Here is a 16,570-nt window from a genome sequence, read left to right as displayed (position 1 = left end):
GCATTCCGTTGCCTTCCCCTAAAATGTCAACCGCTCCTAACATGGAGACAGACGCTGTTAGCAGCCGTCCGCTATGGATCAGGAGCTACTGAGCCTGTTGGTCCGCGAGAGGTATTTGATTTCCTTCCTACCACCCATATCTGGGAGGCGTTCCCCTGCCCGCCACCCGAGGACGCGCCCTCTAAAGGTTACAGGCTCCCCCGAGGGAAAAAGGTGTGAAATAAGCCATTGCAAATGTGAAATGCTGGTACATTAACAACCGGTGTAATGTTAGAATGTTAAACAAAAGAATGCAAACGTACATGCTTTGTGTTGTACAGACTGTGGATCTCAGTTTGTGGCATGGAGTTCCATTCCTGTTGCACATGGTTGGTCAATACAGGAACGATTTATACTGTTCGTGGATGACGCAGGAGTTGTCGTCCGGTGATATCCCATATGTGTTCGATTGGAGACAGATCTGGTGATCGAGCAGGCCAAGACAATATGTCGACACCCTGTACAGCATATCGGGTTACAACAGAGGTGTTTCAACGAGCGTTATCCTCTTGGAAAACACCCCCTGGAGTGCTGTTCATGAATGGTAGCACGACAGGTCGAATCACCAGGCTTACCTACAGATTTGCAGTCAGGGCGCGTGGGATAACCAAGAGAGTGCTCTTGCTGTCATACGAAATCTCACCCCAGACCAAAACTCCAATTGAAATGCCAGTGCATCTAGCACGCAGACAAGGTGGGTGCATGTTCTCAGCTGGCCCCCTCCTAACCAACACTCGGCCATCACTGGCACCACGGCAGAACCAGTCTCCATCAGAATACACAATAGATTTCCATCGTGCCCTCCAATGAGTTCTCGCTTGACATCACTGAAGTCGCAAATGGTGGTGGTTTGGAATCAACATTTCGTTTTGACACTGTGGTACCGAGCGAGGAGGCGCAGTGGTTAGCACAATGGACTCGCATTCGGGAGGACGACGGTTGAATCCCGAGTCCGGCCATCCTGATTTAGGTTTTCCGTAATTTCCCTAGATCACTTCAGGCAAATGCCGGGATGGTTCCTTTGAAAGGGCACGGCCTCTTTCCTTCTCCATCCTTCCCTAATCCGAGCTTGTGCTCCGTCTCTAATGACCTCGTTGTCGATTGGACGTTAACCACTAATCTCCTCTTCCTCCTCCTGACACTGTGGTGCATGATGCTGCTTACATTACAGTAAGATGCGCCAGACCCATACATCGAACTCGATGGTCTTCCCTCTAGATAGTGCCATGTGGCCTCCTGTAGCCCAGTGTTCTTACCACCGTACATTCTCGTGACCAGCGATGCCAGTAATCATGTACAGTGGCTACAGTCCTGCCAAGTCTCTCTACAGAATCGCTGAAGGTACATCTAGCTTCTCGTGGCCCTATTATACAACCTCGTTCAAATTCAATCAGGTGTTGATGAGGGCGTCTTTGATTCCGTAAACTCATTCTTGACTAACACCAACTCACCACGTCCACCAAATGTAACTAAAGCGAGTATTTGAAGCAAACCTGATTTGCTCCCTTATAATGGCGGTACTAGCGCCACTGCTATGCGATTGGCGCAAATACTTAGTGTACATCATTGTTCAGACGTAGAAGCACGTCTACCAACTTCCGTTCATGTCACACAACTACTTCTTGGAGTTTAGATTTTTCTTCCGTCACCGTATCTTATCTTCTATTTCACAAGAGCTTATTCCGACTGTATTGAAAAGTATAACAAGTGAAGCAACGTAATTATATAACAATTGTCTAACGTGCACTAGACTGGAAGCAGTGACGTCACTGTGCGAGTCTTTAGCGTCACATCATGTAAAGTTTTAGTAGTATCAGTTTTTATGTTTTTCTAGAATAACACTAAAATCGCAGTTTCTAGCGAAAATGTTTCCCCATAAAAAATCAAACTACATTTAATTTCCAACAAAAAGGTCCCATTTTGTTCATAGTTGCATACTAAAGAACACAAAATGGGGTTAAAATAGTTCCCGCGTTGGAGTGGATGGCTATACCGTAGAATATTAAAAATATTGTTTTAACTCTCTCAGCCAATACTGTAGATTCTATGAGCCAGCGTATTTTGTTGATTAAAAAGTGCTGCGCGTTGTTTTCACACCGCCGATTATCGACGTACCATGTTTATACTGTCATTCATTAGTTGCACGGATAGATGGCGTGAATTTGGATCTTGCGTTCGCGGTATTTCGTTCGTTATGATTCATTGTTTTCGCCTACAGATGGAACGTACTATTGGTTTTCTGTGTAAGAGAAATGGCGCGCTATGGTTTTTCTGATGAAGGAATTGTCGATTTGTTGGATGTTGGAGACATAGCCAATGATCTAGGTGGTGAAGATGATTTGGACGACACAGGTGTCTTTGTCGGTGACTGCAGTACAATATATTCAGCCACAGAACTATAAAATGGTGGTGGAAACTGTTTTTTTATTTGCTTTTAGTACGAGCGCCAATTGCATTTTGATTACACAGTTCATTTCAGAGTAGGAAAATGACAATAACTGATTTCATTACCAATCTTGTAAACAGCTCCAAATAGGCAAAGCTGACCTGTCGGCTGACTGACACCGACATTTCCTGCATCATTTACCACCCACAAGCAAAAAACTTCAAAATCAAAGAAAGGAAGTGGGAAAGCTTCTCGCAGGGAGACACGTTATCAGTGCGAACAATGCTGTGAGTAATTGTGTGTGGAACTCTGTTTCAAAGTATTTCGTACGAAAATGGAGCATAAATCTATATAGAAAGTGCTTTTGTATTTAAATGCGGTATTCAGCAGTGACCATTATCTATTTATAAACTCATTTGCTCTGTGAATGTATGACTTTTTGAATTTTACGAAAAGTATTTCGTATATAATAACATAATTTGTTCATGTTATACCAGACAGGATTTTGTTCATAGTTGCATACTCAAGGACACAAAACGGGGTTAAAATAGTGTTAATTTTGTACTTGTACGCTCGACATTCTCCAAAATATAAATTTTTAAATACAGGTAGAGGTAAAGGTGGATAAATGGGGCCCCACTTTGTTTTTTTTTTTTATATAACATCTTTTATTTTTAGTATAATCATCTGAAATTAACATAAAACATTTCTCTAGTATGTCCTGCAATAGTTACGACATGTTTTGGTTCAACTTTTCAATATTTAAAACAAGATTTTATTTTTTTCCTGATAGTCTGCATTTTGTTGCGTCAAGAATTTGCGCTGATAATATAAGCCCCAAGGTAGTTTGAAATAACAAGAAACAAAAATTTGAAGAAAATAATTTTATTTAATTTTTGTGTATAATAAAAGAAAGATTCACTTTGAACATTGTTAATTAGTCTACTGGTGGGATGATTTTCACAGCCTACGCCTAGTCTATTTGTCTATTTACAATAGCCACACACATAAGCATCTTTTTCGCATCCTGCGCATTCGCTGTGAGCCCACATCTCAGAGGCTATACACTGGACCCAAAGTTCACCTTTTGTGTCCTTTGAAAAAACCCCAGCACAAAATAGACATACAGCGTCGTCAGCATCAGGGACAGAAACACCAACTTCAATGTCTGGGAGGGGTTCTCCCGAATCAAAACCTACACTTGCCTCTTCAACTTCTTCACCTGATTCATGTTCATACACTAGCTTATTTTTCCTACTTGTTCTAGAATTTGGTTGTTATTCATTGCCACCGTTCTTCATTGTACTGCTCTTTTCTTTTACGTCTTGTTTCTTCTTAGTTTTCTTATTTTTCTTTTCTTTTGCCTCTTCTACTGCACGTTTATAAGGAGAAGAAGTTAAAACAGCACAAGTAATGGGTTTAGGGCCTTTGTTTGTCAATGTTCTTTTTGGTCTTGGTATCGGCAATACGTCTTGGGGAGAAACATGACCAAAACGTTGCTGGGAAGAGCATCCTGAGGGCCCAGCTTCTGCCAAGTCTCTTGCAGATGGTGTAGTTAATGTCGGTGATGTGCCAGGATGAATGCATTGAGCTGATTGATTTTTGAAGGCTTATCCTTAGGAGTTCGCCCTTTACTGGCTTTCAGAGCATCTACAGTCAGATTTTGAACGTCAATATCTTCAGATGGAGCAAAGTCAATATCATTAAACACTTTGCGATTTACAGGAAAAATTCCTGTGACTCTGAACCCTGAAATGGCTATTTCACCGGTTTGACATTTCAGGAATGCATTCCCAAGTAGCTCAGCAATATCGTATGGTCCAAGAGGCCTATTATTGTGCAGCATCCATTGCCTTATGTAGTCACTATAATGATTCTTAAGGGGTCCCATGAAGTTCCTATCTAGTGGTTGCAGCTTGTGTGTAGTGTGTGGAGGCAGGCTAACTATTATAACGCGGTGTTCACGCCTGGATTCTACGGACATGCTGATATGGAGAAGTATAGGGCCGCTACTGAGAGTGTTAATGGTATAAAATTAACGTTTGTCTTTACCTGAAGTGGGGAGATGTTCGAGGGCGTTTAAAGGAACTATTTTGTATGTTGTTCATGGTATTCGCTCCTACACTATATAAAAATTTGTAACTGCACGAATTTTTTCTCCCCCAGTCGAACTTTTCTGACCTTTGTTGACTGGTCCATTCAGGCGATTAGTCATCTTGCCTCGTATGTCAAGTTGCCTCAGTTTTCCCTGATTAGGCCTCCGGTGTGGTAACACATTATTTCGAACGTTTTGCAATAACTGCGAAAAGCACATACTCCACAATCAGAATGTTTTTGGGGTAACACTGGATTGCGCAGAAAACTGCATTTCTGTTGGAAACAATTCAGGGATCTGTGCGTCAAACAGAAATAAATCGACAACAAATTTTGGAGAAACACAGTTTATTTAAATATATATGCTTACTTGTGAAGAAGAATAATTACATGACATATGATATTTGTCTTGTATTACCATAGCAATTTTAATTTGTTGTTCGTGACTGCACCGTAAATAATCGAGAGAAGTCAGTTTAGTTGCACGTGGAGTGCTTTATCATGAATGAGCGAAGTGTTGGGTTATTTCACAATTGTTGGCCGGTTCCAGCAAGCGTAATACAGGAAATGGAGTGCATTGGATGAAACGTCGGAGAAAAATCTCAGCCATCTCCCGTCAGATGAGATTGTTGAGAACGCATCTGAACAGAAACGGTTCAGTTGAAGCAGAGCACTTTTTTTTTGTCGTGATTGGGCACTGTGAAGTGATATTTATGATTTTGTATTACTGGAAAAGTGAATTAACGTCGATAAGGAAATTGGAGTGACGGACATACAGGATCATTTGGAAGAACCATTCATAAAATGCTTCCACCGTTACTTGCACATTTGGAGGACACCAGCAACTGTAGCCACATACAGTACGATGGTGGAAAATTACTGTTTACGGTACGTAATTGCAAACTAGATAGATTTACAATACAACTTCCGTAGCAAAGATACAGTGAAATATCTGTGTCAAGTTAAGCTGTATGTGGATCGATGCTTGAAATTGTGCAGCCGAGCCATCAGTGATTCGGTCGGTCAGTACTGCTCTCTGTACACCTCAAACGGCAAGAGAATGCCACGAAAGACAAATGTCTCAGTCCGACATGTTCCGGTCCGCACATGGCTTTAACTTGGAGCGTTTCGTCACACAGTACACACAGAAATGATTAAGAGGTTTTTTGTCTCAGCGACAGACAACAGTCCACGGGTGTACTGTTCGAGCAAGAAATACGTCGGGAGAAACTGAATAATCACAACATTAAGAGCTAATTACTTGAGTATAACTTTACAGTGGCCAACGACCAAGAGGGTGCGCATTTTCCTTCAGACACTACAGCAGTCCTAGCAAGCGTTGGACTCTTTACGTGATAAGAGATAGCACATTTTCTCAATAAAAGTGATCCCTTAAAGCTAATTCTTGTCCTTACACACAAACATAGTTGATGTTTTTTTCCATAGTGGGCAGTTATGCCCGCAACCTTAGAAATTTTTTTCCGGGTGGCAAAGCAATTACAACTGAAATATTCTGAATTCAGATTGATGGGAGTGTCCCAAGTTAGCATTATAAATAGTCCTCTTGCCTCTTTTCACACGGTTCTATAATGAAACTGGATTTAGGAGGCAAGGGGCTGAGACGCTTCGGGAAAGCAGTGTGATGCGGACTGCTGCAGCCGTAGCCTCTTTCCTGTGAAGATACACTGGACACGACGTAATACCGCCGCCAAGTAGCACGTACTCCTTAGAAGGAAATATTTTTTTCTTCTTAATGTCACGCTTTCCTTTCCTTGTTATCAGATTCGCCAGTAATTTTATTCCGAATTAATAGATAAATACGAATCACTGATGCTGCGAAGCGACCATTTCTCGTAAAATATCGATCAGAAGATAAGATCTGTCGAAGCACTCTCGGAAGAACTGGTCCATTGTGCTGTACAGGTGATGCTTCCGGCTCAGAAGCCAGTGATACTCGTCAGGGTAAATCTGTAAACAGCAAAACAAACAAGCGGTAAGTAGCAAGTGAAAGGTACTGTCGGTGAAAGATATGGCTGGGATCGGTGCTCGTGACAAAAGTGACGACAAAAATGAGGGATGTATTAATATGGAAGGTGGGAAGACGGTATCTGGATGTATGTGAAAGAAAAACCTTTGATGTTTAGATGAACTGAATTACCGGATCTGCACACTTATGATAGTTGAATAAATATTAATAAATAACTTGGCCATATTTATCTGTTGCACAACAGATAGCAGTAGGCCGTAAAATGGAAGTTTGCGAGGGAATACGTAAGAGTGATCTCTGGTAAAACTATCACGTTTACTCAAGAACAGTTGAACATACTAATGTAACAAACTAATAAATGGGTGATGATTGCTGTCCTGAGTTATAAAATTACATTTACAACTGCGTCTTGAGGAGTCCAGCAAGATTTATTATTAATTATGGAAGGGTCAGAGGAATCCTTCAATGGCGACATTCCGTATTATTCGTTTCGGACCTCTTGATAAGTATGAAAGTGTGATTACGCATGTCAATCACATCGCGATTACGGGCAGCATGGGGTTCACGCCTGAGCCTCAGGACGTGCGCTAGCAGCGCATGTCGGGTGTTTCAAGCGTCAACTTCGCGTCTTAATATCTCGGTATGTAATGGGAATATTGCGATGCAATCAACGCCATTGTGTGTGTGCTTTGTCATGCTATGGATTGCTGAAGAAAAAATATAGGAGGTCCATTTAAAAAAACATAAGTTTGCGTTAAAAAACACATATGCTTTCGTTTTAGAATGTTCCCAAATATGTACATTCATGGGCCCCAGCCCTACATTGATACCGGTGAAAGTCGTTTTCCAATAGCTTTTATTGCTCCAGAGATATTTTGGGTAGACAAGATAGCTGGGACACCCTGTATATACTAAGATGGTATCTGTTCTTTCGGACATGTTCGAAAGAACAGATACCATCTTAGTATATAAAAAATATTTTGGTTTACTTGATCCATAAGGACATCCCTTTGAGGTAGTTGATCGGTTTTTGGTGATATTTCTATTGAGTGCATCATGGAGAAGCTCATATGAGACCCGGGATCACACTGATTCATTGGACAGCTATTATTGTACGGGTCATAAAATTTCATGCTTTTATTAAATAGTCTTTCAGCTAGTTAACTATTTTCTGCACTCTGAATTTCAGAGTTCATAACCGGATAAACTTGCATATTGCCCTGCTGCGAAAGGCTAACACATATTCATGCAACCTTTTGGTTTCACAAAATCGTTCGTTCATGCATTACATAATGGCTTGAGATATGCAGGTCCTTTTCTGTCTCTGTTCTCCAGGATTTATAAAATGGTGTGCTGTCTGATTACCTTGTAGATGTTTTCTGGGTCAAATAGCATTAAAAACTTTTTCTTCCGGCATTGAATATCACATTCTGCATATCACTAAAATATTAGGACTTGTTTATCACTACCTATGACAGTGGTCTAAGATATTTCTCTCTCTCTCTCTCTCTCTCTCTCTCTCTCTCTCTCTCACACACACACACACACACACACACACACACACTTTTCTTTTTGATCCTTCTGATGAGCTAATGGCCAAAATTCTTTTTCACTACTTTCAAACTAGTTTCCAAAACTGCAATTTTAGTTTTTGCACTTATATTCATGATAAGGTAATAGAGATACAGCTCAATGATGCCATAATTGAGGTTGACATTTGTACTTAGTAGAGACAGCAGGTTATTTGTGTTTAATTCGAATGCAGAGTATCATTTATAGTGAAACTTTGTGAGAAGTTAGAAGGATTTGGTGACAACAGTTTATCGCTAAACATTTTTCATTTGACGTCAAGGATACAATGAAAATTTATCGTTCAATTTGGAAAACATTAAAATCTGTACGCTCTGATAAGTAGGAGATTATTATTTATGTTTTACGAAATTGATCTAATAGGTCTTTTTTAATTTCGTAATGCCGATGTTGCTCTTTTGCTGTAATTTGGAAGTACACTGATGTGTACCACCAATGTATGTTTCTTCTTAAGTGTTATGTTGTTTCTTTTATTTTGATTTGTGTCATTTTGGACCTATATTTCCATATTTTGGAACTGCTGCATTATATATGAATATTAATGGTTGGAGAGGAGGTAGAAATTTTTGTGTGCTTCATATCCCACAAGAAGATACCAGTAAGGGAGAGCATATCTGGAAATCAGTGGGCTTCATTCAGATATTGATAATGATATGAAATAATATGAAGTGTAATTCAGGAAAAATCAAGATTTTTTGACTGAAACAGTGAACTTACTGAAACTCGTGCTCCCCCCCACCCCCCACCCCACCCTCACCCACACGCCAAACCACCTTTCCCCACCCCTTGTGATGACTGATGACTTATAGACGATGAAGCAGAAGTTTTTTCCCATATAACTTATAAATTATAAATAGTTGAACACATTTATTATATATCTCATTCAATTATGTAGTTGCTATTTTATTTAGAGTTATTTAGACTATTTAGGATATTGTAGATGGTGCTGTTGATTAACATTTTGCAGCGGATTTTTAGCTGTTTCAATTCTACAGTTATATTTTAGCCATTTACAATATTTTTTCATGGGAAAAATCTTTACTTAAGTTTAGATGTGACAGAAGAGGTGCTCCCGAAAGAGCCTGCTTCACACACTCAAATTCTGCTAGTGCTGGGGCATCCCAATCCTAAGGAATTTCTTCCGTGTAAATGTATGCAGTCATGATTTAGCTAAAATATATACACACATAAACCATTTATAAACAATAAGGACACTCAAAAATGCTCTAATCTGTTTCCTTTCTCTTATGATTTATCAAGTGGAATTCCTCATGCAGTCACAGTATGTCCAAGAAATTTCATCTGGTGTCCATCAAATTCTGAGTTTTCTACAGTAAACGTGACATCACACTCTTTGAAAATGCTCAACGACCTAGCCAAAACCTCATTATCATTTTCTGTACTCTCCTCTGCAGTCAACACATTGTCGACATTGGCGGTTAACCTCCCCCTTAATTTAGCTGGAATAATGCTATTAAAACATCAGATGGATACAGTCCAACCGACATTTAATCTGAAAGGGAACTTGCTAAATTGTTATGAAGAGCCGTAACATCCGAATTTTCTGAACCTTCGGCATGAATTGTAGGAATTGTAAGTCAATAGAATGCAGGACCTTGATATGAAATTTTTTCAACAGTTCAATATTTGAATTAAATTAACTCCAATCGAATGCCATCTCTCTTCATAGATACTATTAACAACAGATTACTGTAGGAGCTCGCAAATAGTTTAGTCACCCCTTGCTGTAACTTTTTTTTCAATATCAGACTCAACTCTTCAGTTATAAATGGATGGGATAGGATATGGCTTGACAAAGGACCTCTTATATTTCTTAACGCTGAACAACAATGGGAAACCCTTAATTGTTCCAGGACGTCCAAAAATACTGAAGAACAACATCACAGTACACCAAACAAACTGACTTTCACTATTTGATCTGCTTCCTCAGCACAGTCAACCAGATTTCATATTTCTTGGAACGTATATACACTTCATTGGCAATTATATGAGCACTGTTTTTATGCAGAACAGGTTTTGACTCAAATAACACAACATATATTTGGTAAGAAATTCCAGACATTGGTTCAACCCTTCTCCCTAATCACACACTCAACTTCAATGCCGACTTATTAAACTTCAAAAAACCTTCAGCGCAAGCCAAGTCATCTCTGCTTTGTATTTGGACAAAGAATCAACCACTAAAATCACAACTATCCCCACTCTTGGCACCATCACAAAACTCACGGAAAATCTATTACCTTGACGAAGAAGTTCAGTGCCCACTTGTCTCTTCAACTCTACACTTTTTACAATAATTGCTGCTTTCACTTTAGTCCACTGTAAAACAAGAGTAGGTCATGAACCTACATCTTTACACCTCTGAAATGTTACCTCATTTGACTCAGTAGCCTCGCTACCTTTTTCGAAAACACAAGACAAAATATCTTCATTAATATCTATGTGAAAAACAGGACCCACCAACGAATTAACAGTTTCCTGTCTTTCACTAAGCAAAAGTTCACCCACATCTTCAAAACTAAGCATATTCAATTGTTCATAGCTGTTGTTGTTGTTGTTGTCGTCTTCAGTCCTGAGATTGGTTTGATGCAGCTCTCCATGCTACTCTATCCTGTGCAAGCTTCTTCATCTCCCAGTACCTACTGCAACCTACATCCTTCTGAATCTGCTTAGTGTATTCATCTCTTCGTCTCCCTCTACGATTTTTACCCTCCACGCTGCCATCCAATGCTAAATTTGTGATCCGTTGATGCCTCAAAACGTGTCCCACCAACCGATCCCTTCTTCTAGTCAAGTTGTGCCACAAACTTCTCTTCTCCCCAATCCTATTCAATACCTCCTCATTAGTTACGTAACCTACCCACCTTATCTTCAGCATTCTTCTGTAGCACCACATTTCGAAAGCTTCTACTCTCTTCTTGTCCAAACTAGTTATCGTCCATGTTTCACTTCCATACATGGAAACTACACTCCATACAAATACTTTCAGAAACGACTTCCTGACACTCAAATCTATACTCGATGTTAACAAATTTCTCTTCTTCAGAAACGCTTTCCTTGCCATTGCCAGTCTACATTTTATATCCTCTCTACTTCGACCATCATCAGTTATTTTACTCCCTAAATAGCAAAACTCCTTTACTACTTTAAGTGTCTCATTTCCTAATCTAATTCCCTCAGCATCACCCAATTTAATTTGACTACATTCCATTATCCTCGTTTTGCTTTTGTTGATGTTCATCTTATATCCGCCTTTCAAGACACTGTCCATTCCCTTCAGCTCCTCTTCCAGGTCCTTTGTTGTCTCTGACAGAATTACAATGTCATCGGCGAACCTCAAAGTTTTTACTTCTTCTCCATGAATTTTAATACCTACTCCGAATTTTCCTTTTGTTTCCTTTACTGCTTGCTCAATATACAGATTGAATAACATCGGGGAGAGGCTACAACCCTGTCTCACTCCTTTCCCAACCACTGCTTCCCTTTCGTGCCCCTCGACTCTTATAACTGCCATCTGGTTTCTGGACAAATTGTAAATAGCCTTTCGCTCCCTGTATTTTACCCTTGCCACCTTCAGAATTTGAAAGAGAGTATTCCAGTTAACATTGTCAAAAGCTTTCTCTAAGTCTACAAATGCTAGAAACGTAGGTTTGCCTTTTCTTAATCTTTCTTCTAAGATAAGTTCAAATGGTTCAAATGGCTCTGAGCACTATGGGACTCAACATCTTAGGTCATAAGTCCCCTAGAACTTAGAACTACTTAAACCTAACTAACCTAAGGACATCACACACACCCATGCCCGAGGCAGGATTCGAACCTGCGACCGTAGCAGTCCCGCGGTTCCGGACTGCAGTGCCAGAACCGCACGGCCACCGCGGCCGGCTAAGATAAGTCATAAGGTTAGTATTGCCTCACGTGTTCCAACATTTCTACGGAATCCAAACTGATCCTCCCCGAGGTCCGCTTCTACCAGTTTTTCCATTCGTCTGTAAAGAATTCGCGTTAGTATTTTGCAGCTGTGACTTATTAAACTGATAGTTCGGTAATTTTCACATCTGTCAACACCTGCTTTCTTTGAGATTGGAATTATTATATTCTTCTTGAAGTCTGAGGGTATTTCGCCTGTCTCATACATCTTGCTCACCAGATGGTAGAGTTTTGTCATGACTGGCTCTCCCAAGGCCATCAGTAGTTCTAATGGAATGTTGTCTACTCCCGTGGCCTTGTTTCGACTCAGGTCTTTCAGTGCTCTGTCAAACTCTTCACGCAGTATCTTATCTCCCATTTCGTCTTCATCTACATCCTCTTCCATTTCCATAATATTGTCCTCAAGTACATCGCTCTTGTATAAACCCTCTATATACTCCTTCCACCTTTCTGCCTTCCCTTTCTTTGCTTAGAACTGGGTTGCCATCTGAACTCTTGATATTCATACAAGTGGTTCTCTTCTCTCCAAAGGTCTCTTTAATTTTCCTGTAGGCAGTATCTATCTTACCCCTAGAGAGACAAGCCTCTACATCCCTACATAGCTATTGTTTGTTATATTTGCAGTATCTGATTTGGCAGCAGACAGCAGTTGTTAACCATATGGCTGTGGGCACTCCACAAATACATTATTCAGCGCATCAGATGATGGTACCTCCACGATGTACACACCAGACTATTTTTCTACAGACCACTTTCACCCTTTACCATACTACAACGATCGTGATCAAAGCACCTACTATTCCAACAATCGCTACCTCTCCTAAACCAGCCACTCTCACTGCAATTGGGACTTTTATGCCGATGCCTCAACCTTCATTTCCAAATCTATCATATCGCAAATTACATCACCCATGATCATGATTCATACTTATCTGTAGCCTTGGATCAGGACAAAAACATTACCATTCCTATCACGACCATTATCATGACTACAGTTATATTCAAACTCTTGTTATAAGCTTTGAAAACCTTTAAAGTCATCTTTCACATGACCAGAAAGAATAATTTGATGTAAATATGAAGTCAGTTTCGAAAAACAAATTACAATCAACTCAGGACTGTAAGGGTTGCATAAAAAGTGATTTTTCAACAACATATGGTCACAGATACTTGCTGGATTCCTAAAACCAGAATTACTGAATTTTTCTGACATTAGAATACAGTGCTTATCTCTGTCTTGTGCCGCTTCAGCCCCATAAGCAGACAACAACAAATATCTAAATTATTGATAGGACTGACAATTTTTAATTAACACACAGACGTACACAGCCAGTTCACCTTCCAAGTAACAGCATAAAAATTCGATTTTTGGTCAGCAGGCCAATTTGGTGGGTGTGAACGATCATTTTGCTCCAACTAAGCACGATGGTGAATAATACTTAATGGATTTGTAAACACTTTAAATCGTTTGGCAGATAATAAATTACTATAATCAAAATCAGACTGCCTTTGAGTAGTAAATTCCCACAGTTGAAATCCCCATGACTGTGATGCATCCTCCTCTCTTAATGATATGTCAGAGCTGACTTATCTTCATGAGTTGAATCCACACCATCTTCAGGATAATGAACTCTGCTATAAAAATCACCTTCAGCAATACGTTTGCATAGCTTCTCCTCTATCTTCGATACTGTGTCATTTAATTTTGTGCTAGCTCGCTTCTACTTCTGTTAATCTCCATCTGACCATCCTTAAATCTTAATAAGGTATTGTGCCACCAGACATCTGTTAACCACTACTTGTACAACACAGGTAATCAATTTATCAACCTTCCTGTCTGCTTAATCTCTTCCTTATTCCTTTTCTGAACTATGGCTGAACCCATCAAAATTCTTACCTGAACCCTGCAGTAATGTAGCATGACTTCAAATATATTGCTGAATCTGTGTAACTACTTTCTGACTACATACCACCTAAAACCTTTTTGACAAACTAGTCTTATTCCTTTCACATTCCTCTCTTAAATTCTGTAAATCATTATACAATTGCTTATCTTGCTCATTAAGAACCTATTGAAATTTGATTTGATCATCCTGAACAATGGTAAGTTTTAACATTAGACATCCTCTCATTAAATACAATTGTTCCCTGAAGTGTGTACCTAGTACATATAAATTCCCTACAACCTCTTCACTAATGGATTAACACTTTTATTCTAAACAGTGTATTTGTCCTTGTAGAGTAGTAACATTTGCCTCCAACTTATCAGTTAACTACCTTGCCTTAGCTTTTAGTCTCTCTCGTAATTTTTCATCAATAATCTTAATGGTAGTTTCTATTTTCTCGTTAAGTAACATACATCAGCCACAGATTCCCCTGTGCTAGATTCCAATTTCTTAGAAAGTTCTTTTATATTAGCCCCTAACTTTTGAAATTTTACAATGTGTCCCACTAAATATTCCAGTAATGCATCAATAAAATCTTGATCAAAGGAAAGTGTAGGAATGGAACAACTATTTTGCTGTTAAATCTGAACAGGAGAAGCTGCAGAAGAAGTAGAAGGCTCTGCTGCCACACAGCAACCAATGCAGACTCATGTGGATTAACCACACCAGATCCAACTTCATTCTCATCCATGAATCACTAAATTCAGCGCACTCTGCTTGACTACTGGACACAAGAAACGAACTCCTATTACACTATGACTCCCTTGAGTAGCAACATCTGACAAGGTGTCTATTAGAATGCCCCATGACTCGATTCTTCTTCTCTCTCCTTCCTTTTTCCAAAAGGTGCTCTCCTCATCTCCCATTGATTAACTGTAGTTTTCTCCATGATACACTGAATAGTAATACCATCAAAAACCAAGAATGACCTCAGAATGTTGTTCTCAAGAATCAAGTACATGAAGTGAAACTACTGCATGAATAATCATGCCAGATGTGTAGTGGAGATACTCCATGTTATTCAAGAACTTTGATGTGTCTTGAATATTCGTGTTTTGTCTGATGAAGAAATAAAATATTATTTTGTTTCAGAGTAACAGCTGCTCCTTTGGCAGTTCTTTTGTTTTGTATGTGGATGAAGAATGGAAACCAAGTAGGTGTGTGATGACAGGTGGATGACTAATACAGATGTTCTTCAGGGGACTAAACAAGAGTAGTGAAAGATGGTATACCGTACTGAAACTTGTCATAATGTTCACGAGGGGATATATAGTGATGGCTGAAGGCACACACATTATTCGAGACAATTTATTGCTAATGTAAGTGGTGACATTATTGCCACACATATTTAGTCTACCTTTTCATTATCATGCATTCTGGTCCACATTATGTACTATGTTGTGTAATGTAGACAAAATATGAATGAATCAGTTTAGGTAACATGAATCTTATAGAGGATATCTGTCAGAGGATGAGGCATTAAGAAGGGAATAACTGTATTCATGTAATTATTTTGTCTTACTTGTAAACTAATCATGATGTATGAATCTTCATTCTAGGAATCTGTGAAGACATGAGGAGAAAATGTATATTCATTCATTATCCATTCCTTACTGGAGGAGCTAGGCTGATTGTCACGTGGGGTAGCTATGCAGTCTGAGGCGCATTGCCACAGTTTGTGCAGTTCTCGCTGTCAGAGGTTCGAGTCCTCCCTCGGGCATGGATGTGTGTGTTGTCCTTAGCGTAAGTTAAAGTTAGATTAAACTTTGTGTAAGCCAAACAATTTGGTCCTGTAGGAACTTACCACAGATTTACAACGCTGATTAATATTATACATAAAGTGTATCTTGTCAATGTCACTCTCAACACGGAGAGATAAATATTTGTGTTGTTAAACTTCCAGAATTTTATGAATATGTGCTTTGGGTTATGCCATCTGAATGTTTCAAGGGATGAAACTATGTACATATACAAATAAGATTTCGACTTCAAACCATAGTCTGTAAAAGAAATTAGTATTAATTTTGTTGAATGGGGGAGGGGGTCTAAAGTGGTAAGGAGTGTGGGAGATCCATAGCTGTTATACATAGTTGCAGTGATAGTTAAACTAACATAAAAAGTATATGGGAGGGATGTACTTGTGTGTATCATATCTTTACGTGTTCCCATAGGGAATAAGGATTACCAATATAATTTAGAAACGTACATTGTGAGCCAATTATCATTTCATTTCAATTTTTCGTCGAAATATTTTATTGTTATTGTAATTTGCCTCTGTTGATGTCACACTATTTCTGTCCCTGAAGTGATCTGACAAATTTATGGGAACTCTATTTATTTTTACTGATTACTGTCTTAATGTTTAAACAACTGATTATGCAGTAAGTATTTTTTATGAAAAACTATCTACCTAATAAGTTATAATAAACTTATTTACTTTATCTGCTTCTGTGTTATCAGGAAGCAGAGAGGCTTGTGACAGAAGAGAGATGCTCTGGGGGCACACAGGGATGATCTGATAGAGGTAAAAAGCTACTGTACAAATACACAACAGGAAAACTCTAACCTATGTCACAGAAA

The 16,570-nt window shown here is 39.2% G+C and overlaps 1 protein-coding gene across 1 annotated transcript in view; it reads right to left on the bottom strand.

Moving 5' to 3' along the window:
• Positions 1 to 4,850: 4,850 nt before the first annotated feature.
• LOC124616585 (venom dipeptidyl peptidase 4-like) overlaps positions 4,851 to 16,570 on the bottom strand; it is a 256,248-nt gene continuing 244,528 nt past the window's right edge. The window contains exon 16 of the mRNA XM_047144906.1: positions 4,851 to 6,487. Coding sequence (XP_047000862.1) covers positions 6,344 to 6,487 — 144 coding nt within the window. The 3' untranslated portion in view covers positions 4,851 to 6,343. The remainder of the gene's footprint in view (positions 6,488 to 16,570) is intronic.

Source organism: Schistocerca americana, chromosome 5 (genome assembly GCF_021461395.2).
Source record: "Schistocerca americana isolate TAMUIC-IGC-003095 chromosome 5, iqSchAmer2.1, whole genome shotgun sequence".
Classification (NCBI taxonomy): Eukaryota; Metazoa; Arthropoda; class Insecta; order Orthoptera; family Acrididae; genus Schistocerca; species Schistocerca americana.
The sequence above is the reverse complement of the archived record's forward strand: the minus strand, read 5'-3'. Positions and strand labels throughout refer to the sequence as shown.